This window comes from Dermacentor variabilis, chromosome 10 (genome assembly GCF_050947875.1).
Source record: "Dermacentor variabilis isolate Ectoservices chromosome 10, ASM5094787v1, whole genome shotgun sequence".
Lineage (NCBI taxonomy): Eukaryota > Metazoa > Arthropoda > Arachnida > Ixodida > Ixodidae > Dermacentor > Dermacentor variabilis.
The window spans coordinates 36,386,927-36,412,487 of NC_134577.1; the positions used below are offsets into that span (position 1 = coordinate 36,386,927).

General features: G+C 45.8%; 1 protein-coding gene across 1 annotated transcript in view; it reads left to right on the forward strand.

The window, feature by feature from the left end:
* Positions 1 to 299: 299 nt before the first annotated feature.
* Positions 300 to 25,561, forward strand: part of LOC142560330 (uncharacterized) — a 123,266-nt gene continuing 98,004 nt past the window's right edge. The window contains exons 1-4 of the mRNA XM_075672331.1: positions 300 to 861; positions 15,991 to 16,097; positions 20,889 to 21,006; positions 23,830 to 23,883. Of these exons, the coding sequence (XP_075528446.1) occupies positions 805 to 861; positions 15,991 to 16,097; positions 20,889 to 21,006; positions 23,830 to 23,883 (336 nt within the window). The 5' untranslated portion in view covers positions 300 to 804. The remainder of the gene's footprint in view (positions 862 to 15,990; positions 16,098 to 20,888; positions 21,007 to 23,829; positions 23,884 to 25,561) is intronic.

Genomic DNA, 25,561 nt, shown 5'->3' on the forward strand with positions numbered 1-25,561 from the left:
GAAAACTATGGAATGCCCAGAAGCGACCTTACTTTGAACACAACATTCACGCATTAGCTTCTGGAATACCCCAACGCGCATTCCAGGGAGCAGGTGCAAACTGTGAGCACCCCGGCTCTGACGCAAGACTTCGAGTACCGCATCATTCTTCAAACGGGGCCTCGTGTGTGCGTTCGGAGTCACGTACTCCACTGTCTCCCGGACAACGGCCCGTTTCCAGTGGTCGCATCGACCAAAGGTGAGGGAGGGAGAAAAGGAGAGCGGAAGGTGAGGACATCATCGGATTCGTATCGCGCAAAACTCGCAACTCTCACTTCGCTCGCTCCCCCCATCGACATCGCTGCGAAGGCCCCCTTCTTTAAACAGAAGTTGCCCGGGCAGGGCAAGCAAGCAACTTGGCCTGGCCCCCCTCCACGCTTCGTCTTTTCGTCTGCTACAGGTCGTCGTCTGCTGCTATTGCTGCTGCTGCTATACCTGTACTCCTGTTTGCGATCGTCTGCTTGGTGTGGCGCGGCATGGCTTGGCTTGGCCGACGGCATAGGCGACGTTGAACGAAGGAAACATGCGGGCGCCGCGCCACCCGGTGAAGAAGAGAGAGACACATGCCCCGATGTTTTCTCGGGGCAAACGTTTGAGCAAGCCTCCCGGAGAGGCGTGCATTGCTCGCGCTGCGGCATGATTACCTCACGATGTTCGGCGTTCGGATTCTGCTCGGCGCCGCCGTGACACGCCCGCCGAACCCGTGCAGTGGTGCTCGCGTGCAGGCGCGAGTTGTTCGTGCGGGTGCCACAGTGTCAACAAGCCATGGATCAATCCGGTGAAGACCGAGAGAGTCACAGGAGTCGACCGCCCTCCGAGCAGGTAAAAGCGAGTTACACTTGCGTCTCTCTTAATTCTATTTCCTGCCTGTTCGCGTGTCTCGGGGGCGAGGCTTAACTAACTTAACCTAACCAACTTCACTGACGTGCGCGTTTCTTTTTTGATGAGGTCTTCGTGTCCAGCGCCTCGTTTTAAGGCAGCGTGAACAGTGGCAGGCAAAGTGCGTTTTACGTTTGCATTTGTACATTCGTTCATAATATGTTTATGCACTTGTGGCTAATGAATGAAAGAGCGCTAATATTTCTGACGTATCCATTTTTGGTGCGTTATCATACTACGGTTTAACCCCCTAAGTAGCATTTTGCAATTGGTCTACTTGAATTAATACACACAAAATGTGAAAATTGATTTGAAATTAGAGCCAACGAACATTGACTAACTTTGTTCTCTAGCTAATCGAAGCATCTAGTCATAGCAGAAGGGGTCAGCTAAGATAACTACTGATAAAGCTGCATCTACTTTTACCCCTGCACTGCGACTATCAGCTCCACAAGTGCAGTCTGAGTGTTATATGAAGAGAGTGAGAAAAAATTCGATGCACGAAAGTTAACCACAAAGGCACCTTATCCACTGCCCTTCGGGGACTGAGGGGTATGGAAACTTTCAACACACAGGGTTCGCTACCCTATTAGGATTGTCGGATTTGAAGGGTTTACGCATATATAGAACATTCAAGTTATAGCTCAGACCGGTAGATGACATATCTTATATGAACTCCGATAACTCGGATATCTCTGCATACGATTCATGTGTAGACATCGAAGTTTATACGAGGGTTCGTAATGGCGTGCCAGTGTTACGTGACACGGGATATATCGAAAGTTTTTCGCTAGGTTTTTAAAGGTAATGAATAGAGTTTTAGTTTAGGATAGTACATAAAAGTTTCGCGAGAGAGGCGCTAAAACTTTGGAAGAGTGCAGAACCACACCGGTGAGGACAGTGCAGCCGAATCGATTATGTCTGGCTTGAGGTGTTTAAAATAATGCCGAAACAGGGCCGAATGAGAGAGTGCGAGAGAAAGAGAGAGAGAGAGAGAGAGAGAGAGAGAGAGAGAGAGAGAGAGAGAGAGAGAGAGAGAGAGATAGATAGATAGATAGATAGATAGATAGACAGATAGATAGATAGATAGATAGATAGATAGATAGAGAGAGAGAGAGAGAGTGAGAGAGAGAGAGAGAGAGAGAGAGAGAGAGAGAGAGAGAGAGAGAGAGAGAGAGAGAGAGAGAGAGAGAGAGAGAGAGAGAGAGAGAGAGAGAGAGAGAGAGAGAGAGAGAGAACGTGTAGCATAGTTAAGTGCATCCGTGAACAGATAAAACACAAACACACACAAATAAAAAGAAGTAGACAAGTTTTGCTGTTAACTTCGTGATAACGTGCCTTCCTATAACATATCCAACGCACACGTTGAAGCCGGTGCGAAGCGAAGCTCAAGTAAAGCTGTTAATGAAATGCTTTGCAGCTAACGGCGATGAGTACAGTTTGGCGATGACAGGCGCATGCACACAAAAGTATGACACGTATCAAGCAATATTTGGGGATCCTGTACCTCTTGCGTCGCAATGGGACATACCCATTCTGGAGGATTGGCCAAGAACGCGCAAGAACCCGATGGCGCATACCGACTGGTTGAATCGAAGAAAGTAAAGTAATAAAAAAAGGAATTCGTGAAATATAATTAACCATTCTACTAACAGATCGGTGCGCTTTAGAGGTATCTACGAGCCGACATTATAACCTTATTGTTTTATGCAGGAATGGTACGTAGAGGGACGTGCTCATTCAGGAGGATTGGTGCATACTGGTGCCTCTGGTGCATACTGGGTGAATAAGACAGGAAAAATAAAGTAACTCAAATAATCTGTTAAATATAATTCGCCATACCATAAACAGATTGGTGCGCGCTAGAAATACCTGTGAGCCGATACAATATGTTCAGGTTTTATGAAGGAGTTATTTTTTTTTCTTACACAGAACATCATCATCATACCGGTAGAATGCAATGATTGTACACTATTCTTTTTAACGGGAGTAGTAAGCTCCCAGTGAGGAACTGGTAATGCCTGCCGCGTGCTCTCCAACCCATTTTTTTTAATGCGAAAGCATTAAGTGGCTCATGAGGCGCAAAATTCGGCGTTGGCGGCGTCACTACATGATGGTACAAAAAGGCTACGAACCCTCGACCTTTCGTGTTAATGAAGGCTAAGGCAATTAACGCGCTGTTAATCAAGTTAGAGTTAAGGCACTCGAAACCACTACTTTTCGTGAGAGTCGAATTCCCGACCTTTGGTGTTAATTAAGGCATAGCGAATTAAGGTAGAGTTAATTGAGGCACTAGAACCCTCCAGCTTTGGTGAGTGTCGAACCCACGAGCTTGCGTTGTGGCATATAACGTCTAGGCATCGCGCGGTGGTTACAATGCTCTCGCATTCATCCACGTTGGGATAACTAAGTTCCTCTTGAATTTTTTCTTCTGTAAATTTCTTTCTCGTAAGCAGGATGCCCTGTGAGTAATTAACTTAGATAAACCTACCCCTACACAGACTCTAGAGGTTCACTCGCGATCATGAATTCTTGTTCGTTTGCAAGGATATATATCCACAAATATATTCAGCAAAACTGCGGCCACGGCCAGAAAAGTCTGGGAGGGTTCGCAAAAAAAAAAAGGAAAAGATGAGAAGCCTTCGTTTTGAAAAGCACTGGTGCAACGCCCATCTAAGTTCGAATCAACCACACCAAAGCCTCACCTATCTCAAGCACAATCACCTAATTTGGCTAATTTAGGTTCTCTTAAGACTCTTTTACAATTTTGATAGTTCTTGGCTAACCATAACAAATTAGCATTAATAACCGATTAACATTGACAATCATAATCAATTGACCCAAATTGCAGCTGTGAAAGAGCTTGAGCCCGAAGCATTACTAGCGCTATTTAATGGAAGCTTGCGGTGGCGAATAGCCTGAAACCTTCCACGGAGAAATGGCCTGTCCTCCCCGCCCCCATCTCACTAACACCCCGTTAGCACACTATTCATATAAAAGTGGTGGCTCAGGCGACGACTTTGCGAATAGCGAAGGCCACAGGATCGAACAGTCGGAGTAACATTTTGTCACGTGCCTTTCGTGTTCATCACTGCTCACGTTTTTACTGACGACCCTTTTCGCGATTCATCATCACGGTAGTACTAGCAAAAGATGAGATTGAAGGTCCCATCATTTAATAAGCAACAATTTTGTTTATCAAACGAGGGCGTCGGTTCTAGCGGTATTTGACAGATATTCACTCGAGCCAACGTTTTACAGGATAACAAAAAAAAATATTTTCTTGAATTCCAGGAGCGCATTCTACGGCGGGACATGCGTTCATTCGTTCCCTCATAACGCCGTGTATCTTCTTCCCTCCAAAAGATTGCTCTCGCGTGGAGAATATTTCCCTGCGGATGTTTCCAGATGGGGTGGCCTTAACACGCGCTGTCGTGTGAGCCTGGGGATTTATAACTAAAGCTCCTAAAACTTGTCGTGAGTGCCCGGCTCTATTGTATACGGCGGAAACTCATCATCTACTGCTGTTTTGCCCTGGGACTAGAGATATTAGGCACAAGATTCACAGGAAAGCCAAACTTGCGGCTAATGTTCAAGAGGAACATACCGGTCGGTAACGGACAACAAATGCGCGAACTCATTTAACAGTACCTGCCTCACACACAGGTGCGTGAGCTTATTTGATGCCCTCCTTATAAATGTTTTGCTACACGTGCGTTGTGGCACATCATCCGATTAAAGAAAACAAAGAGAAAGGAATATGGATAAAAAACGTGAACATTATGAGCAAGAACTACCGGCTAATACTACGCTACTGCGAAGTGAGTGGCAACTATTTTTCCATCAGTATAGCAAGCCGGTGTAGTGAATGGCTATTGCGCCCAACATGCACATCGGAAATGATGACGATGCACACAATCCTTACTACAAGCACGTGATAAGCCGCAGCGTCGTTCAGCCATGTCAGCTCCCAAATTGCATTCACGGTTCATTTAGCCAGTACTTCCGCAAGCACGATCCCGCGGGAATATATGCGCATAAAAGGACATGTATACTTCGGCTCGTGAAAATAAGCGTGCAGTGCGGCTAAAGCTACACTGCGAGCGTCGAGGAGTCAAGAGTCGATTCAACGAGGCGTGTTCACAAATGACCGCTTGCGATTGGTCAGTGCACAGCTCCGTAAACTCGGCTGCGGATTGGCTGCTGTCACTGCCTAGCTTCCACAGTGCGAGAAGTATTTCAGAAAAAAAAAAAAACGAAACGAAGAGCATGAAAGGCGTGAGTGGCGAGAACGGTACAAACTTTTCAGTACCTGGCTGTTGGGAATAACGGTTCGCGGTGCGACGGCGGAACTCGCGGCAGATTAATGGTGACTCGCTTCATCTCTTACATATTCATGCGCTCCCACGCCTATGTCGCCTCACGGTAGGTGCGCACATTTTTTTTATGCGCTCAAGTTTGCCGCTGACGAGTTGCGAGGACCGCCCGCAGGCTGCGAGAGGGAGCGAAGAAAAAGAAAGAACGCGACGCAAGACCTTCGCACTTTACTCACGTATATATGCTCCGAAGAACTTCGTGGGCAGAGGAAGGTCACAGAGAATCGTTCCAAAAGAAAAGAAAAAAAGAAAGGAACGAAAAGCCTTGAGGGGACTCACATGCGCTGTCCAGACTGACCGCGGTATTCAGGTCACCGGGGCACGCCTTGATTGTCGTTGCGGCGCTCAACTTGCGGCGGTGCCACGTGACAGAAAATGGGCCTAAGCAGAAAAGAAGCTTTCGCACGACGGACACACGGACAGGCAACGACACGTGCCGAGAATAGTGAGAGACTAGTTCTAAAGAAATGTTTTTAGTGCTTCCTAATGGCGTTTCTCACGGACATGTCTCACTTTCTACTTAATACTCTGCTCCTAACGCTTGGTGCCTGTCTCCGCTTCGTCTTATGTATGTGTTACTTAAGTGCTCCCACTGGTTTTTCGGAGCATCTTGTCTGAAGCCCTTTATGTGTCATATGTACCTTCGAGATGTTTAATCAGACATTTTATTTGAGATACCAAGTCACACTTTCGTGCGCAATGGTACGAATCATCTTGCCTGATATTTATTGTGCACCATACTTATAATGACACAAAAAAAGAGAGCACAAAAAAAAGCTTACAAAGATGCAAAGGTGACTGTAGATATCTCGGAGGCGACAATGGTCATTGGCCGAGTGTATGTTACATGACGCTACAGTACCGGGCCGCAGCATACGCAGAGGCCCTGCAGCAGGGCGCGTAGTGCCTGTGTCTTGCTAGTGCAAGTTCATCAACGTGCATCCGAAGTTGTGAAATATGAGCAAGCACTCGTGGAATAGCAGCACCATTCGTAAGCGAGACCTGAGCTTGCTTTGGCAAGTCATTTGAATCTCAGTTCGCACCACGTATATCAATATATATATATATATATATATATATATATATATATATATATATATATATATATATATATATATATATATATATATATATATGTATATATAATTTTTTCGTACATATGTTTTTCTCATGTGTGTTTGTGTACAGGAGTCGAAGGGTGGGGGTATACTGTCGTATGGCTCTACTTACATCGTAGACACTTTGACGTCGTGGGATCACGCCGTCCGCGTCCTATGTTATATCGTATTTTTTAAAGAGGAGCGATACCTTATATAACATATTTGTGATCCTCCGTCACTTCTCGTGGGTGAACTGCGCGAGGAAGGGACAAGAAAGGAAACAAAAACGAGTGCAGTTCATCCACAAGTCAATATGCACCAACAAGCCCAGCAAAAAAAAAAAAAAAGAATCCCTTCGCAGTCTCCTTCTCTCATCTTGTTCTTTTTTTTTTTGGAGGGGGAGATTTTTTTCATCTAGTGGGTCTCGACGCGTCAGAAAATTTCTTCACATGCGCAGCACATTTTCTTTCTTTTTTTCAATTTTTCAGTGCATTTGTATAATTTGCAATGCTTGCTCCCGTGTTTCTCCCGTGCTTTCAAACTGCTTCGCCACTGCTCCTTTTCCCCATGCACGGCGTCGTTTAGGCGCAGGCGTGTCGTTATTCTCGCCGGCTTGCCTACTTATTCGCAGAAATCGCCTCACGATCGCCTCACGTTCGCATATCAACTTCTCCCCGCCCCGCGATGTACGGCGTTCATTAATGAATGCACCGCGACCGCTCTTCGGGTTTTGAGGGCGCACGTAGTCAAATTGGGCGGGAGAGGGGTGCGGGACGCGGATGATTGGCGGAGGGAGAACGAGGAAGAAAGAGAGAGGAGGGAAAGGCTGGCTAATTGGAAACGCCGATGACGTTGCCAGCAAGGCCGCTCGCAAGGTCAGCTCGCATCGACGCCACCTGTCAATAATGATTTCTGCTTTGTTAAAAAAGCGGCGAAAGCTGCGGCCTCGCGAGGACTCGTACGCGTTCTCCATCGACGCAACACTGTTACTTCCTTTCTTCCCATTCCTAAAGTGCGGCCGATGTGCTGCGGAAATAAATACGTTTGTCCCGGCAATGTGAAAAAGACAATGCACTGTGACCTTTCAATTAAACAAGGTCAGTGTTGTGCCGCAGGGACTGCTATAATCCCGGTAAGATCGCGCAAATAGGGACGTAGCAATGTTCGGGTTCGAATGATTTGTAAGCATAACAACACAACGTGCCTGTTTTTGAATGTAGACTCGTCTCTACGTTATGAAAGATTTTAAACAAGCACTGAAGCTTTTGTTTGCAGATAGAAGCGCTTACTTTATTTGTCTTGGTTGCCACGCGGCCTAATGTCGGAATAAAATTACCCACAAGCATGGAGGCCCGTCTTTATGCAGACATTGCAACGGCAACACATGATATCTGTTGTCCTTGAACCATCGTTCGCACATTCTTCGGGTTGGTCCCTTCTCGACTTCACACCCCTAAGTACGCTTTGGCGGACTGTAATTGTCCGAAGGCACATCCAAAGTAAGTGGTCGGCATCCGCTGTAGACGCCGGAGCGGAACACTTCGGACATTAGACACTGTATTCATGTGCTTGACCGCAGGTAAGAGTGATGGGCTGATGTAAGGCGCGCCCCAGCCCGTAGTTTCCGGAGAGATACTTCCTTCACCCGATAAATATTGCGGGGGAGGGTCAAAGTTTGTGACGCACCGTTTCAATATGAACGAAGGATTTCTTGTTGCTTTGATATTCTATTTGTCACGGCGCGTGCGCAACGTCAGAGACTTGGAAGCAACTGCACGTGAGGAAAAAGAGAGAAATAACGAAAGGCAGGGAGGGTAATCGTTTCCTACCCTGCACGGAGGGAAAGGGGACGTAGGGACAAAAGCAGGGAGAGAAACGGGCCAGAAATAGCACTACCTGCGCGCACACGTGATGATGTGCTCTACAGAGCTACTTTCCATGGGCGCAGCCATACTGCGGAGCCAGTGGCGCCATCTGTGTGCTGTCTTCTCTTGCCGCCATGCTGGCTTGGGCTCTATGCTGTATTGCCAGATGTATGCTCGGCGACAGTTGCAAGTGGTTGCTTTCGGGCTCGCACGGTCTACTTTGCATAACACGGCGTCTTCTTGTAACAGGTTATGTGAGACGTACTGTAGCGATTCAATTCCGCATGGCCAAAGTTTCAACTGGCATTGAGGCCGACGGAGAACCAAGTGTGATGTATACGCGCATGTTTGAACCTGTACTCAGCCTCAGATGTCAGTTGTGTATCTCTAAGGAGCTCGTTCCACGAAAGTGCCAATATTGCAACATTCTCCCTGCTGTTATAAGCTGTGGTTTAGCGGCAACGAGTAGTTAAGAAGCATACCCGGCGATCGTAACAGAATGAGTTCCGTTCTGGTACGAAATAAGTCCGGCTGCTTATATTCAAAAGTTTTCACAATGTTATTTGTAGATGCATTGCGCGACTACCTTGTTTGTTAGGCGCGGACTTCGTCCACAAATAAATTGGTTTTGGTTAACAGTAACAGTATACCGTAAAGTGTGCATCACACTCGCATGTTGTAGTCGAGTGGCCGGCTGTACCCATCTACAACCAGCAGCTGCTTAGCGGTAGCTGCTGGGTTATGGATCTGTTTGTACTATAGCAGAGGAACGGAGCATGCTGCATGACCATGCGTGATGTTATGCGGCGTTAGCCTGTGTTTTTTCTCGTGAAAGATGGCGAACAAATCGGCCGATTGAGAGCTTTAAACAAGTATGATTCCCACAAGCCGCAAGGGGATGAAAACCGGTGTTTTTTTCGGTTTTGTTAGCTCCGTCCTCGACGGTGCACCCAACCGTCTTGCGGCAACAGATATAGGGTTTTATTTATGCGATCCCCGTTGGATATTGCTGTCTTACAGGGCAAAACTGCAATGTCTAAACGCAAAGCATACGCATCATGTTCGTTTACCAGCCGCATTGATCGCTGTGTTGAGCCACGCCATCGGCATCGCACAGATGGCTGTCGTAGGCATGGCATAGTAGACTTTAAATGCGTGAGGCCCGTTGTTGATTCAAATATTCTAACGACTGAAGCTTAGATATTTCGGCGTTGCATAGGTTTGACCGCACGAGGAGCACTCTTAAATTTCAATTCCCTGGACCAGCGAGCAGATAGAAAATTTTCCAATTCACGAGCACAATCCTCAGGCGCCGCTGCTCTTCGTCGTGGGGAAACCAATGTACATACACATCTCGACTGGTGATGCACGCCGCATGTTTGCACAGCCGCATACTGTAGTTACTGCTGCATCTCGGGCCATACAGTGATCCCCCGAAATAATAATAATAATAATAATAATAATAATAATAATAATAATAATAATAATAATAATAATAATAATAATAATAATAATAATAATAATAATAATAATAATAATAATAATAATAATAATAATAATAATAGTAATAATAATAATAATAATACTTTATTGCGCTAAGTATTAAAAAAATGTACAATATTCCGGCCTGCCAAAGCCTCATTGGGCTTCAGTGGCAGAGCCCGACAGGCATCGGAGCCGCGCAGATATACACACAAGCATAAACGCACATTAAAAATTACGGAACATCAAATTAGTGCAGTGGCAAAACAAACGACAAACATACAAATAAACATCCTTGACGATCAGCGGATGTAACCTCATTTTTTTTCGACGAACGAGATAGAAAGTCTCCAAATCGTTGCGCAGCACGCGCCAACACACGTAAGCAGGGACACACCGCCCGCGAGAACAAAAGGCTCGCCGGTTGCCACAGTTTTCTTCCTCGCCCGATGAAATTGTTTATAAACGCTCGTAGAGCCCTCTTGACTTGAAGTAGTGCACTAATGCTCTAGTTTCTTTCTGAACCAGCTATGCGCATGACAATGCCTCAAGGGTTTTCCTTTCCAAAAACGGTCTCAAGGCTAGCCAGCTTAATGCTCAAAAATAACGTACAGCGCGAAGGACAAGGACAGCGACAGACGACATACACAGCGCTGTGTATGTCGTCTGTCGCTGTCCTTGTCCTTCGTGCTGTACGTTATTTTTGATCATGAATTACCAACTAGCCCAAGCAACCACCCTAGTTAGCTTAATGCTCCCTGGAACCTACATGCTCGACGTCCCACCGAGTACAAAGGCGCAAGAGATGTCCGATAATTTTTTCTCTTCCGAAAGAATAACACGTAGACATACCGCACGTCCCAATGAGGAACGGGTAAGTCTTTGTAAATGCCACCTCGAGCCAAAGGCGGCACAACACAGTCGCATCAGACCGAGAAGTTTCTTAGATCTAAGGCGACGCTCCTGTGTTTCTTAACATTTTGAGATTCGAAGGAATTATGGTTTCAGAACCAGCCCGCTGCCCGGTAGTACATCCGGGGTCAAGCGCAATGGCTCTCAAACATCTGTCGAGGAGTGACTCTGGGTCTGGCGCGCAGGCATTTACGCCTTAGTGTAAAGAGGAGCGCTGAAGCGTGCTGGTGCACGGAAGTCAAACCCTAAGCCTTACCGGGAAAAAAAGTTAATGATAACCAGCTTCGTTTCCGTATTTCGCTAAGAATATAAACCCTGCAGTAGGTGGTGTCAGAAACATTGCAACCGTGACGTGTTTTCTGCTTCGGCAAAAGCTTCCGGCACTTCCTTCTACAGAAGCACGACCTTCGAGATTGGTTTCCGCTATTCCGACAGGCCCGTCGATGGAGTTGTAATTTGCACACCCCCTACTGTCTGTCAGAGCAGAGATTACAGATGCACGGGCGCGGCGTGGTGAGCAGTGCGGGCGACAGTGCAATAGACAAAAATTGAACCAGCACGCTACGTTTCTGAATTTTTTTTTGTCTTATCATGTCCAATGTACCAGCCCAATTTTGTTCTCGGGTAGAGGTACGTCAGGGTGGACCAGCTGGTTCACTGCAGCGATGAGTTGCCAGCAAAGAAGCCCATCTGCATATTTCTCGGCATGTTTTGTGCGTACGAAATGCGCCCGCCTACGAGAATCGAGAGCCACTGGTGTCATTATGAGCGAAAGTAAAGCGGGTCACCCGCGGTACCGTTGCTTTTATCTCGAAACTGAGCAGCGAAGCGGCCACAATAGCGAGCGGGCGTTTCGGGGTGTAGCTGTATAGAGAAGAAAGGCAGTGTTTTGAATCTTGCTGCAATGCGTGCGTATCAAAAGAGAAAATCGACGTTCGGACGGCCTAGTCACGAGGACATTAGTTATGCCGGCGACAGGACTGCAGCCCAAAAAACACCGGGCAGTACAGCGAAAGCTGCGGGCCACGTCAACAAAAAAAAAAAAAAACGCAAAAGAGAACCAACAAACAGAGGACCACTGGTCGCCCTTCCCGCGAGGCCGACTTAACTCGGGGACTCTGATATCTAAATACACGGGAACGTCGAAATCGTTTTTGACGGCAATTACAGCTCGTGCCGTATAAGCCCTTGCCGGGTACTAGTACATATAGACAGCCATATACTTCAACTACCTGGTACTTCGCTTCGTTCTCGTGGTAGCAGGTAGACGATAAGGTACATCTGAATTTTCCAACTACCTTGCGGATAAATTTTGTCCGAAATGAGGGTGCGGAGGACAGTAATCCAAGAAAATTTAAAACCAACCTAGCTAGTGAAGCCTACTTCGTGTCTTCCTCCTCGTAATCTAGGCATGTTTTGATAGGCGACAGATTCACGCTTATTGTGCTTAGCGTTCGAAAAACAAACGCGAGCGCTTGGAGAGGCCGCAGCTGGAGGGCTGCGGCTAATCTTTGGTTGCCATGGTGATGTATAATGTGCGACATGGCCAGCTATTTTGCAGCGATGCCTTCCGCTCGATTCTATGCCACTCTTGTCATCCACCCTTCACCTCCCGGCTGCTACCACAGATAACGCGAAGTGGACCGTGGCTCTGACTACACATTGACGAAGCGCGAAAAGGCATTGGCATTGCAAAAGACATCACTACAAACTAGCGGTTCTGGTGATCCTTACCGTGCCATCAGCGTAACCTGAAAAGCGAACAGAAAGTAACTGATCCGAATGCCCGTTACACGCAATTACATTGAACTGCTCCGTGTAATCACTCTGAAGCCGGTTACAAAGCACGGAACCGTTCCAATGTACGTTTTAGAGGCTTAATTAAGCCACCGTAACAACTTCAGGTGAACGCGGGAACGGAACAACAAATTTGAATAGTTTTGTATTAGTTCATGCTTGAATCTTTGTTGAAATTACACAAGCGTTTTAGCAATCTACGCTCACAGTTCCATTGCTGCGACACGAATTCGAACCAGTGACCTCGACCTTAGCAATGCCACTGAGCCTTCTTCCAGTTGTGTGTGCGTGCTTCTAAAGTAAAGGTTGTATCGGCTACATGTTTTTCAGGAGACAGAATTCTGCATATATACCGGCTTGATTTCAATCTCTGTCCTGAGCTGCTTCGAGTGATATCCTTTCGTCTCGAGCCCTTGCTCTGGATATTTGCTCAAAAGGACAAAGAGAAATATAATATAGAAAGGCAGCGAATATAACAAGGTTGAATACATCTTGACACATGCAACTTGCACGTCGTTGTGTACGTGTACACGGTGCACGCCCGCACACGAGTGGATAGCATACTCTGTGTGTCAGGAAAACATTTTGCGGAGTATGTGTTTGTCCCAAATACTAACACGTGGGTCAATTAGTATGAGTTCAACAAACAAACAAACAAACAAACAAACAAACAAACAAACAAACAAACAAACAAACAAACAAACAAACAAAAAAACAAACAAGCAAACAAGCAAAGCAAGCTTGTTTTCTTTTTGCCTCGTGTATTATTCTGCGGGGACATTACATAAAAAAACGTACTGAGTCAGTTCAGTCAGGACTCGGTTATTTCTTTAACCCGGCAATGCCCGAGATATCACATATGAGTCTGATACGTTAGAATGCGAATTGAAGCTCTGGAATCTTAACACAGAGCACGTAGCAGCGTTTCTGATATTCAGGAGTGAAGTTTCAGCTGGGTGGATTAGAAAAGCGCGGACTACATTATTTACACATTTTATTTTATTCCATTCACATTAATATATTATTTAATATTTTATTGATTATTTATTTTATTTACATACTTATTTACATATTTTTCATAGACTATTTATTACATGGAATTATTTTATGCTTAATACGTTGTTAGTAAGTTGATTTTCTTTTTTGTAGGAATGTACTCTTCATGGCCTCAACTGTAGGTCAACAAGCTCTTCTAGTCTTTTTCGATGGGGAACTGCGTTTGGGTAGTACAATGTTAAGATGAAATCCGAGAAAGTTCGTGCAACGCTCATGTGAACTGGGAAAAAATTCACAAAGCCTTCTGTTCGTCAGTGCACTTTTCCAGCGGTTGGCCGCCTTAACTAATATGTCGCCTGAGGCCGCCTGAGTAATATGTAATACGTATTTTCTCGTAAGAACAATTCTAGCGCACGAGCTTTCTTTTTTGTGAAAACGGATCCTAATAATCACACGTGTGCCTATTGATACTACTACTACTACTACTACTACTACTACTACTACTACTACTACTACTACTACTACTACTACTACCACCACCACCACCACCACTATTACTACTACTACTACTACTACTACTACTACTACTACTACTACTACTACTACTACTACTACTACTACTACTACTTATAATCATACATATGCACACGTATGCATTCAGGTAACACAGCACATGGCCCGCTTATGAACACAGACGCGTAGTGCGTGTCCACCCTCGCGAGTCGCTGAACTCCGAACGTCGCCATTCCAATCCCCGCTGAGCAAACATTAATAGCCAACGGCGTGCCAAGCGTTACTGCGACGACGTTTACCTTCGTGAGGGCCTAACGATCGAGGGGGGACCACAATAACTTTTAATTCGTTCTCCTAGGATCGATCTCACGCCCGTGGCTTGCCGATGTTGCAGTCGCTTCCGCGTCAAGGTGGGCTCTCCGGTTGTGGCCTGAGGGTACGGTAGCGTGCGTTAGGCTGGCTCGTTTCTCAATGTTGCAGAATAGCAGAGGACGACAATAACCACAGGTTACAAAAAAAAAAAGGAAAAGGAAAAGAAAACAAACAAACGAGGCGTCTGCTTCGTTAGGCTTCAGTGGAGTACATTATTTGAAACAGCAGCCACAAAACGAACCTCTCTTGCCGAGCGTTTCGCATTAGAGGTACCAGTACAAGAGGACCATTAAGGATTTTGTGCGGTGTGTGGCCTTGTCCATTCACTGCGCTTCAAATCCCACATTAGCAAGAACCCCACGCTGACGAACAAAAAATAAAATGCTGTTCGGGGCGATGCCAGCGCGAGTGACTAAGTTGGTGGAGATGTCAATAATTCAGTACTGATTGCTTTACCAGCATCAACCACGAACCACTGCATTAGATGTACCAGTAAAAGAGGACCATTAAGGATTTTGTGCGGTGTGTGGCCCTGTCCATTCACTGGGCTTCAAATCCCACAGTAGCAAGAACCCCACGCTGACGAACAAAAAAAAAATGCTGTTCGGGGCTGTGCCAATGCTGTGCTGTGCCAGCGCGAGTGACTAAGTTGGTGGATATGTCAATAATTCAGTACTGATTGCGTTACGAGCATAAACCACGAACCACTGCGGGACGTTATACCGTGTCGGTGTCCGATATTTAAGCTGCGTGTCTCCTATGGAAACTGTTGCGACAGAATTCGAACGACGACGTCCCGAGTTTGAAAGCCAGCCAGTTCAACCGCGCAACTCAAGTGCCTGCGCCCGTGTGCCTTGCTTCGTATAGCGAAGTCTCAGAACAGAGAGAGAGAGAGAGAGAGAGAGAGAGAGAGAGAGAGAGAGAGAGAGAGAGAGAGAGAGAGAGCTTTACACTAACTGAAGAGCTCAGCTCAGTTGCAATCCTTGAGTTTTCTATTAGAGGCGTAATATCAAAGATGTACCGGACAATGCGTTCAAAATACCTAACCACAGGGAAAATGCGATAACTAAGCAACTCTACTGGGGTATTAAACTACTCGAGGTAGTATTTAGAGAGGTAAATGCGAAAGGTGACCTCAATAATCATTGGAAAGCTGAAGCCCGTCATGCGAGAAGTTCGTAACCAGTTCCAGGCGTGAAATAGGCTGACGATGCTAATTTCTGCGGTGTGCACTTCAAGTGCCCTGTAGCGTTACAAAGGCGTAACAGGACAGCACGTACAAACACATCAAACCTAGTTTCGAGCTCACAGGTGCTCTCACAGTAAAAATAATGACAGCACATCTAAGAGAGAAAGGTTAGTCGTAGGTGCAGCGAATTCTGCTACTGAAATCATCATCAGGTTTGTGCCTTCCATAACGCATAAACTTGTTGAGCGATTGTTGGCAACTTATTAAGAACTCCTAGCGTATGAGGTCTTCATGAAAAAAATGTGTATTTTCGGTGAATGATTAAGCGTTTTCGATGAACAATTGTTTTGTTCAAACGCCAGCAACACGTTTAGGTAAAGCTGTACAGAATCACTTAGACAAGAAAAAAGAATAACGACATTTTGCACGTTCTATGTCTTTCTTTTTTTCCATTCGAACCGTCAACGCAGCTGGTGGACCTGCACGTGTACATTATCCCCGAGGAAAGATGGCTGCGAAAGCGGAAGTTGGCTCGGAACTACGTGGTGGACTACGCCATTTCCGCAGGATTCATACGGTACGTTGGCGTGATATAGCACTTGTCTTGGTGACAGTTACAGGCGTAGTGAACCGAAATTTCCAATTCACCATTTCATTTTAGCGGTAAATGAAGGTCCCGGGTATCGAAACTAGAACAAAAAATACAGGGAAGCCCCACAGCATCCTAAATAATTACTGCGCTAAGGGGTCTTAATTGCAGCACCTTAAGCTCGGATACAGATATTAGTGCAGTAAATTGCTTTTCTTAGAACCAGGGGCCGAATTCACAGAGTTATTTGTTCATATGCGCTCTTTGCCATTGGTTGGTCGTCTTTGCTTATGATACGTCTAGCATCAGGATTGGCTGGCATTCTCTTTTTCGTACGAACAATTCTAGCGTAAGTGCTTTTTATGAATACGGACCCGGTCTCGGTTTATTTTACTAGGAGGCGTACGCCTCGTGACGTCACGTCACAGAAGGCAGCAGGACATTGCGACGTTGCGGCACTCTCTTCAGCTCGCTCCGTTGCCTACTGCGCTGCTACGTCGGGCTGTGCAATTAGCAAGAGCACAGCAGTCGGCCGAGCGAGCCCGAGCGAGTGCCGAAGCGTCGCCATGTCTGGCTCCCACGTGACCATCTGCTGCATTATGACGTCGCAGGACACACAACTCCACCTCACGGTAAATGAAACAAAACTGGTTCGCTAAAAAAATCTGTTACTATCGTCTCCCGTTGTTCCGACCTCGGTTAATTCACCGGAAATTCCCGGCAGGAAACCATGCACTGCTATGGAAGAAAATAACTCGTTTAGTTCGAACGCGAATGGCGAATCGGGTTTCGGTTAATTCGAACCACGCCAGCGCTCCCTCGTGCGCGCCGAGGTTACTGAAAGCTTGACACACACGAGAAATTTGACACACAAGAAACGTCAGCGTTGTCGCTTCCCTAGGCGACAAAGCTGACGGCAGCAACCTGTCCTGGCAGCGTCGATTACGACATGCGCTGTGACATGGGCGATGTCTCTTTTGAAGAAAAGATTTTTGTCAGCGTTGACGACAGAGTGGGGATCTGGAACAATAACACGTATATTTATTGCAGTAGTGCATTGAAGATGTCTGCCAACTATGACAGGCTATACTTTAAAAAAAAAAGCTTCAAATTTTCCTATTTTCTTGCCGTCGTTTGTTAATTAGGCTTTCCGGATAATTAAACCAAATTTTCACTACCGCAAGGGCTGAACTGATGGGAGGCGACGGTATAGTAAATTATTTCAAGCGCTGTGAGGCCTGCTGTATTTTTTCTCCTGGAGTTTTGAGGTCCACGGCTTTCATTTAACGCACAAAATTAGCAGCCGGAAATGTCATGTGAGCACTGTTTTCACAACTGTGCAGATATCAGTAGACACATTTAGTTATTAGACTGCACAAAGGTGCCTTCTGTCGTGTGAAGTTGTCGATCCACTACGTATATAGAATGTTTTCAATTAGTTCCATGACTGACGATATAACTAGTATTTTGAGTTAAGGGGAAACATCAGCTCGGGAGCACCCATCTAATACATGGCAACGGAGAAATCGTTTTTTTATTCGGTAACCACTGTGCTAGTTTTGATGACGTCTCTTCCATTTAAAAGAAAGAAAGTTAAAATCGAGTGACTTCACCAAGAGAAGTTTTAGTTTAGGCTGCAAGTTTCCTCGCGAATGTTGTTGAAAACTGCAAGACTGAAAAAAAAAAAGTGATGTATCAAGTTTACAACTGTGTAACTCAGCAGTAACAACGGTATCACAATCCTATAAGTTGCACCTAAAATGCACCTAAAGTGGAATAAGTTGAGTTGTCGTACACCACTTTAAAGTACATGATTAATTTTTGAGTAGCGCTTCTGCAAAGAAATGAAATCTCGGGTTTTACGTGGCGAAACCACGATATGGATATCAGGCACGCCGTAGTGGGGTATTCCGAACTAATTTTGAACAAGTGAGGCTTTTTAACGTTCACAGTGTGCGTAGTGCGCGGGCATTTTCTTCTCATTTTTTTTTTTTTGCATTTCGCCCCCATCTAAATGCGGTCGCCGCTGCCGGGATTCGATCCCGCGCCCTCGGGCTTAACGTCATATCGATATAGCCACTATGCCACGACGGGACAGGTACTTTTGCAAAACCTTCGGTATTATTTTCACAATTTCACATAATAATTTTATATATCAAATTTGTGCCTTCGAGATGCTCTAACGTATACATCTTACAGAGCCGCGATGTCAGTTTTCGATGCGGCTTTACGGATTATTACACTTCTTGCTTCGATTGTATTAGTGTTAGCAATTTTCAGAAATATCTGTGAAAAAGTTTCATGCCTTAAATCAGAATTGTGCTTCTTAGAGCCGCTGAATAATAACTTCCTATCTCAAACGCAAGAAATTTCATTCGAATCGGTTATGCGGTTGTCTCACAAACGCATTTCTGCGTTTTACATGTACCTGAGTAGGAAATTCGGAGTTGGCCTCGAGATAAAATTTTCTCATAAGTGCTCATTAAGTAGACATGGGGTTGCGCAGAAGCATCACGTACGGCGTCCTTGTATGTGTGGTGCGTTTGCTTCGCGCTAAACATATTGTAAGCAAAATGCAGTATGTAGCACCAGTAAGAGAGCAAGGTGACCATAATATTTTGTCTTTACCGCTATCGCCTACCACCGACTACGCATGGGCGGCGTTTTCCACACAAGCGTAGTCGATGGTAGACGGTAGCGGCAAAACTATATTGGTAATGCTACGCTAAGTCATTCTACTTGGGTGTGATTTTTCCGGCACTGTTACTAAACTGTGACCAGTGCATGAAGACACTAGTGGTTATTAGCCTTTGTGCCTATTTGGTATTGAAGTACTAAGTACTATGTACATTTTGGTTAAATTGCTAAGGTTTTGTTAAGTTAGTTTGTTGGAGTGCAATGACGGTGATGTTGTGCATACGCAGGATACCATATACTGAAGTGTAATGCCCTTCGCCCCCCCCCCCCCCCCCCCAATCTCACATAGACAACCATTTGCCGCCTTATCCATTCTCGGGCAGCGTGCATACAAACGAAAGGCGAGGAAATCGAGCGCTTGTCCTGTATTCTTTCTCGTGTTTCGTTTGCACATGTGCTGCCCGACAGTGGATGGGTTCCAACTCGCCCGCTTTTCGATCCAACTTCTTATGTGTCATCTTCTATTTGTATATCGCACTTGTCTCATGCAATGAGCTAATGAAAAGTTCGTGTATTATTGACTGGTTGTCACAAGTATTCAGCTTCGCACACCCGCAAAAATAGGAGTCCGGAAATGGCGAAAAAATGGCGAAAACCGGCAGCCTCGTGATACAGTCGAGTGGATCACGCCTCTCCCTTTTACTAACCTTCCTCCACCTTGCGGGCTTTCGCAGAACTGATTTGCCATGGGAGTTCCGCGACACAAAGAGGGTTCGTAGGTAGTCACCCCGCGATGCCACCGATATATAGCAGAACGACTTTTCAGCATTGCCTCCGAGACTACCGCACGGCGAATATCGACCTTCTGTGAGGCTGGGGATTCAGGCCGTTTAGTTTACCGTTACTCCGCCAGATAGCAGGCGCTGCTTCGCCGCAAGCCGTTGGCGCGATTGATGCGAAGCCAACGACCGTGCGAAACAAAGTAATAAACACCCGGCCAAACGCCAAGTGGTGGGCCCACCCATGCGGGCAAATTATGCTGCGCTGAAAATTAGTATCGACGGTAGACGCGGTAGGCAGACGCGAGGTTCGTTTCCGCGACAAAAGGGCTCGCGCTTTTGCCAGCGCAACGTTTTGCGTTCAAATCGTCTGGCTATTGGCTGAGAGTGATTCAGTGCGTCAGCTGTTCAACAGTTCTACTATAAAAGCGGAGGTCAAAAGCTTTCGGGATGGTGCTGTAAAGAACGTGCTCTCCACGAAAATGTGTGCGCTGGGCGAGAAAGGTCAGTGAACCCAGCTACGCGCTTGTGTTTTATTTGTACCCTCCGTGAAAATCCAGTTAGCGACTTTCACTTCCATGTGAACATTTATTCTCTTTATAGTACGTGACTTGTGCCTTACAGCGTAGTGCACTAACAATTTTTATCGATTTTCGAGTCAGTGTAGTTGGCTTCAAGAAAGAAAGTACAGTCGCGCAGGAATGTTTGTGGACCACGTACATTGAAAAGGATTTCCGAATGTCATGGCACTTTAACAACACATTTTCGAGAAGTGCATTTTAAGTTAGGCCACAGGAAGCACGCAGGCCGTCTATAAGTTTCAGACTAATGGCTGTCAGGGCAGCGAAGGAATGCGATTTTCGCGGCACTCTCTGTCGCTCTCTACAAAATCTTGTCCCCCTTCCTATACTTTTGCCCACACTCAATAATGCTCGTTTGTTTTTATTCATAAATAGGCGCTTTCGAAGTATTTGCACATTCAAGAAATAGAAACTCTTTTCCATAGCTTCATGACAATGCCTGAAATAGAGTAAGCGTATATGTAGGGCTACGATGTCCTGTGCGAATTGCGCTCACTTCAGGACCCTCTGAATGCACCATCCGCACGTCTGTCAAACGCCTCAGTCGTTCGCCATTTCCCCAAATTCCCTTAAACACGCATTGGACCTTTGCTAGTCATACCAATTTTCGCAAAATCGTGGCACGCCGATTGGCCAAAACCACTGAAGTCTCTAGCCCGAATTTTCCCATCATGACGAAAAATAAGCCATTAAACACTTTTGTTATTTAATTAAGGAAGTATGGAAGAGCAGAATAATTGCTGGACCAAACGGTCGGTCAATCGAATTGCTCGTGCCAACAGAGTCCTGCCCACTGCTCGCCTGGTGGACGTGCGGCGGGAGATCAACCGGCAACTTGGCCACGACGTGGTTCCCAAGGAGTACGTCTTCCTTCGCAGCGTCGGAAGGAACTTCACCCAGGTAACGTGGTGGCGCTATCTTCTTGGAAGACGCTGGGCGAATACTCAAGTGAGCTCGCCAACATTACCGCTCTCCCGCAATCGCAGAATTAAATAGATGATGTCGACACACACGCGGGGAACGCTGTTGTGTATCCGTCTACAGATACGACTGCGTTCCTAGCTTCTGACGTCATTAGGAAGCTCAGCATGGTGGACACGTGCTACCGTGGACGTGTACGGAAATACCAGAAGGTGTGTCCGGGAAGCACAGTGTTGGTGACGACACTTAGCGACGCTGTGATGAACGACAGCGAGGTAGAAACATTCTTGACTGCCACATGACTCCTAAAAAAATCAGAGAGATGTAATAGAGAGAAGGCAGGGATGTTAACCAGAAAAGCCTGGTCAACAGAAACCAGAAAAAACCAAGGGCAACATAGACGAAATTAGTTGTACTTACTAACTGAGTTAAAGAAATTTTAAATTAATGGCAATGAAAGTGTATGAAAAAAACAACTTGCCACTGGTGGATAACGATCCCACGTATTCGCATTATGTGTGCGATCCTCTAACTAGTTGAGCTGCCACTGCGCCATTCTCCCATCTGCTTTCTTGGGTATTCATGTTTTACTACTAGAACTAACCTTGGGAGTGTTAGCTAGCACCAACGCTCACGAACCTTGGCGGCGGATGTGGGTTATCCTTTCTGCCGCAGGCGATACGAGTACGTTACCTTTTTAGGTGAAGGCAACTGGTCAATAAACCCAGACATGCCACCTAAAGGCATCAATGTTGCCGGATTCGAACCCCTCCTTATGTAATGAACGCGAAAGAATGGGGCCAGCACACACACACACACACACACACATGCGGCCAGCACCACGCGGCAAGAGGCGCTCGAGCGGACCAGCTTCAGATAGCAGGTAATTGCCTTCGCCTCCTAGTCGCCACATTACTTCGAACATCGATTGGCTCTGCATATCGAATCGAAGACAGCGGTACAAAAAGAGTGGTCGACATTCTCATTGCAACCGTAGGCACTGCAGGGATCTCGCGTGAAGCTCACTGTCAGCCATTCCAGTCAGTGCTGGGCAGGTTCTCGTGAAGGAAACTCTCATCCGCTGCCGAACGGCCTTTCTTGTTTCCGTGTTTTTATCGCGCTAAGTTACTACTTCAAATACTAACACAGAAGAGGGGTAAACATGTTTAAGCACGTCAGGAACGAAGCATACACTATAGAGCTCAATAGGTGGTTTCGTTTTCTTCCTTCACGATCGTTAGTGAGCGTACAAGCCTTCGAAGATCCTAATGTTCGCGAACAAGACTGACAGTTGCTGAGCACGTTGCAGACGGAAGCACACATTCTGACGTGGGCGCTTGTGCATGCAGGAGCCATGTTAAAGAATCGCGCAAACTCTGAGAAGCGCTTCAAGAGAATGCAAAAATTCTGAGACGTGCACTGAATAAACAACGAAGGGGGTTAGAGTCTCAGGGCCGTTGGAGGCGTAGAAGATGGCGCCGGAAATGCAAGCATGGTGCTGAACTTTACGAATAAAAGAGCGAAAGCCGAGCAAAAGCTTAAAAGAAAACGCCACGTCGTTTGGAAAGCACCTCAGCGTTGCTTGACTGACTTTCTGCCTCCTGATAGAAACTTTGATGGCGGGAGTTCACGAAGCAGCGCGGCTTAAGAAGCAAGCACCTCCCGCCTGGAGCGCCGGTCCCCGTGCAGGTTGGCCTTCGACATTTGCGAGGCTCGCTACGGCTGTTTACCTATGCGATAGGCGCCGCCTGAAATTTACTGTTTTAAATGCAAAACGCGCTTGCAGAATTCGGCTAGTAACGCCGGGAGCAAATAAACGCCTAAAGTAAGCGAAAGCCACGGCAACGTCCATCGCAGAAAATTTATCTCGGCAATCTCACGATACCTACAGCGACTAATAGGAGGCCCACGCCTGGTGCGTCTAGACAGTTTCTACGGAATGTTCACCGTATATTGAAAAATACAATTTATTATTCAATACGTTTTCAAAGGACACATCGCAAGAAGCAACATTGGACCTGGCAACCTAACATGTGAAAAATACTAGAAATCTTAGACATGTCTTTTTAGCGTAGATTTGACAGTTTACATAAAAAAAATGGTATGACCGTGTTGTGACCCTTGCGGACCCGTTCTGAGTGCGGAAGTAGATAGTTGTAAACTTGACGCTTCGGTTGACCACGGCGGTAATTGTGACTAGTTGGTCTGTCCTGCTGGGTCCCTAAGTAGCTAAAAAAAAGACAAGAACATGTATTTCAAAGTCACGATGGTTAAGAATGTTGATGCTGCAATGTTGTTCACCATGCTTACTAGTTGGTCTGTCCTGCTGGGTCCCTAAGTAGCTAAAAAAAAAGACAAGAACATGTATTTCAAAGTCACGATGGTTAAGAATGTTGATGCTGCAATGTTGTTCACCATGCTGATCTGAAAATCCATGTAAAATCTGTAGCCGAAGTTGGTAACCTGTTCTACCCTCGTCGGTAGAGTTTAATATTTCCATTTCGATGCGAGAACGTTCATTTGATAAACTTAAGTGGTGGGCACTGATGGCATTTTTTGCATGTCATGTGCGCGGGCATTTAGATCTAAATGTGCTAATATATATATATGGGATTGAGTGGTGCTGTGTGAAAACTGCCTTAACATGATAATTTACATTATTTTACCCGATTCCATTATATTATAGTAACGAATAAGAATGTTCCGTGAGTTAACTATCAACAGAGTGAACTTATTTTCGAGTTGCCTTGTAGTTTAAACTAGTGGCGTTTGATATTTTCACGCTTATTTGTCATTTCTCAGGTGAAAGACTTTCAAGAGATGGACCTGAAGGCGAAGAGCTTCCTCCCTCCTTGTGTAAGTGCTATCATGATTACATCTGCGTTCACCTGAGCTGTGTGCTCTTATGCAGAAAAAAAAGGAAATGATCTTGAAAGCTTTTGCGAGGTTGGTGATACTGTAGCTTGCGATCACGCTTGTTTGTGTTAGGCAGCTTCTATCTCATCTGTGGAAACCAGCGCGGAAAAAAAAAAAACGTGGACGAGGAAGGAAAACAGGACAAGCAGTGTGTTCCTTGTTCGTGTGTTTCTTTTTTTCGTGCTGCTTTTCAGGGAAGGAAAAGCGCTCGACTGTGACAAGATTTTACCCACCGTGGTTGCTAAGTGGCTATGGTGTTGGGCTGCCATAGAAGCACGAGGTCGCGGGATCGTGCCCCGGCCCCGGCGGCCGCATTTCGATGAGGGCGAAATGGGAAGACACCCGTGTACATAGATTTAGGTGCACGTTAAAGAAACCTCAGGTGGCCCAAATTATTACGGAGTCCCTCCCTACGGCGCGCCTCATAATCAGATCGTGGTTTCGGCGCGTAAAGCCCCATAATTTAATTTAGTAAATTGATGTTGTGTGGGCGCGTTTTTTTATTTTTGCAATAAAACGGTCAATTCATGGGTCCCTCGCAATGTGCATGAAACCGGTAATTGCATGGGCGTGCAGTGGGAAAGTGACATCGGAACACCTCTCATGTTTACAAGAACTAACCATTATTTTGTTACAAGAAAGGAAGAAAGAAAGGAAGAGAAAGAAAGGAAGAGAAAGAAAGGAAGAAAGAAAGAAAGAAAGAAAGAAAGAAAGAAAGAAAGAAAGAAAGAAAGAAAGAAAGAAGTACAGACACTGCATGAACGCATGCAGCAGGTTTCAGAATATGCGTTCAAAGTTTGCTAACAATTGTGAAATTGTGAAAAAAAACGAGATTAAAGACATTTGCTCAGGACTGATTTTACTGCAGGAACATATATTTTAAGATCACTGGAGGTAGTAATGAGGTCATTACGAAAATTGGACTAATTAGCTTTCTAAGGGTCCGGCAGTATCATCCGATGGTACCAAAACCCAGGTGACCAAGCGATAACGCCACGTTCCCGGCACTGGACCTGCTGCGGCTCGCACTGCAAAATCCCCGCTGTGAAAAGCCACGGCGTCGTACCTGGCGCATTCCCAAAATTGGATTAGGGCGGATTAAAGTGAATTACGGTTGGCAAAAATTAGAGCAAGGCCAATTAAGGTTGGTTTAAGATGCTGTTTTAATTTAAGGTGATAAATCAGACAAGTCCTCACGCTTTCGCCGTCAAATCAGATAATGATACTTAAGCGACTGTCAGCTTTTAAGCGAAAGAACGAGACAATTACGAAACAAAAACATAACGTTTCGTGTTGTGTCACGCAACGTAACGTGACACTTCGTGGTAAATTAAAAACTAATCAGTGAGGTGTAACGTGCCAAAACCACAATATGGTTGTGAGGTACGCCGTAGTGAAGAGCTCGGGATTAATTGTGAGCTTCCAGGGTTCTATAAAGTACAGACGAAACCTGAATACAAGAGAGTTTTCCTTTCTTTTATTGCATTTCAACTCTTACGAGAAAGTCACTCCACAAGTGAACTGTGGAGTGATTTTTTACGTACTAGTCGCCATGCCGTAAATGCATGAATAGTTCCACTTCGCTTTGTCGTCTCTCCCTCTTGTTTTACTCGGATAC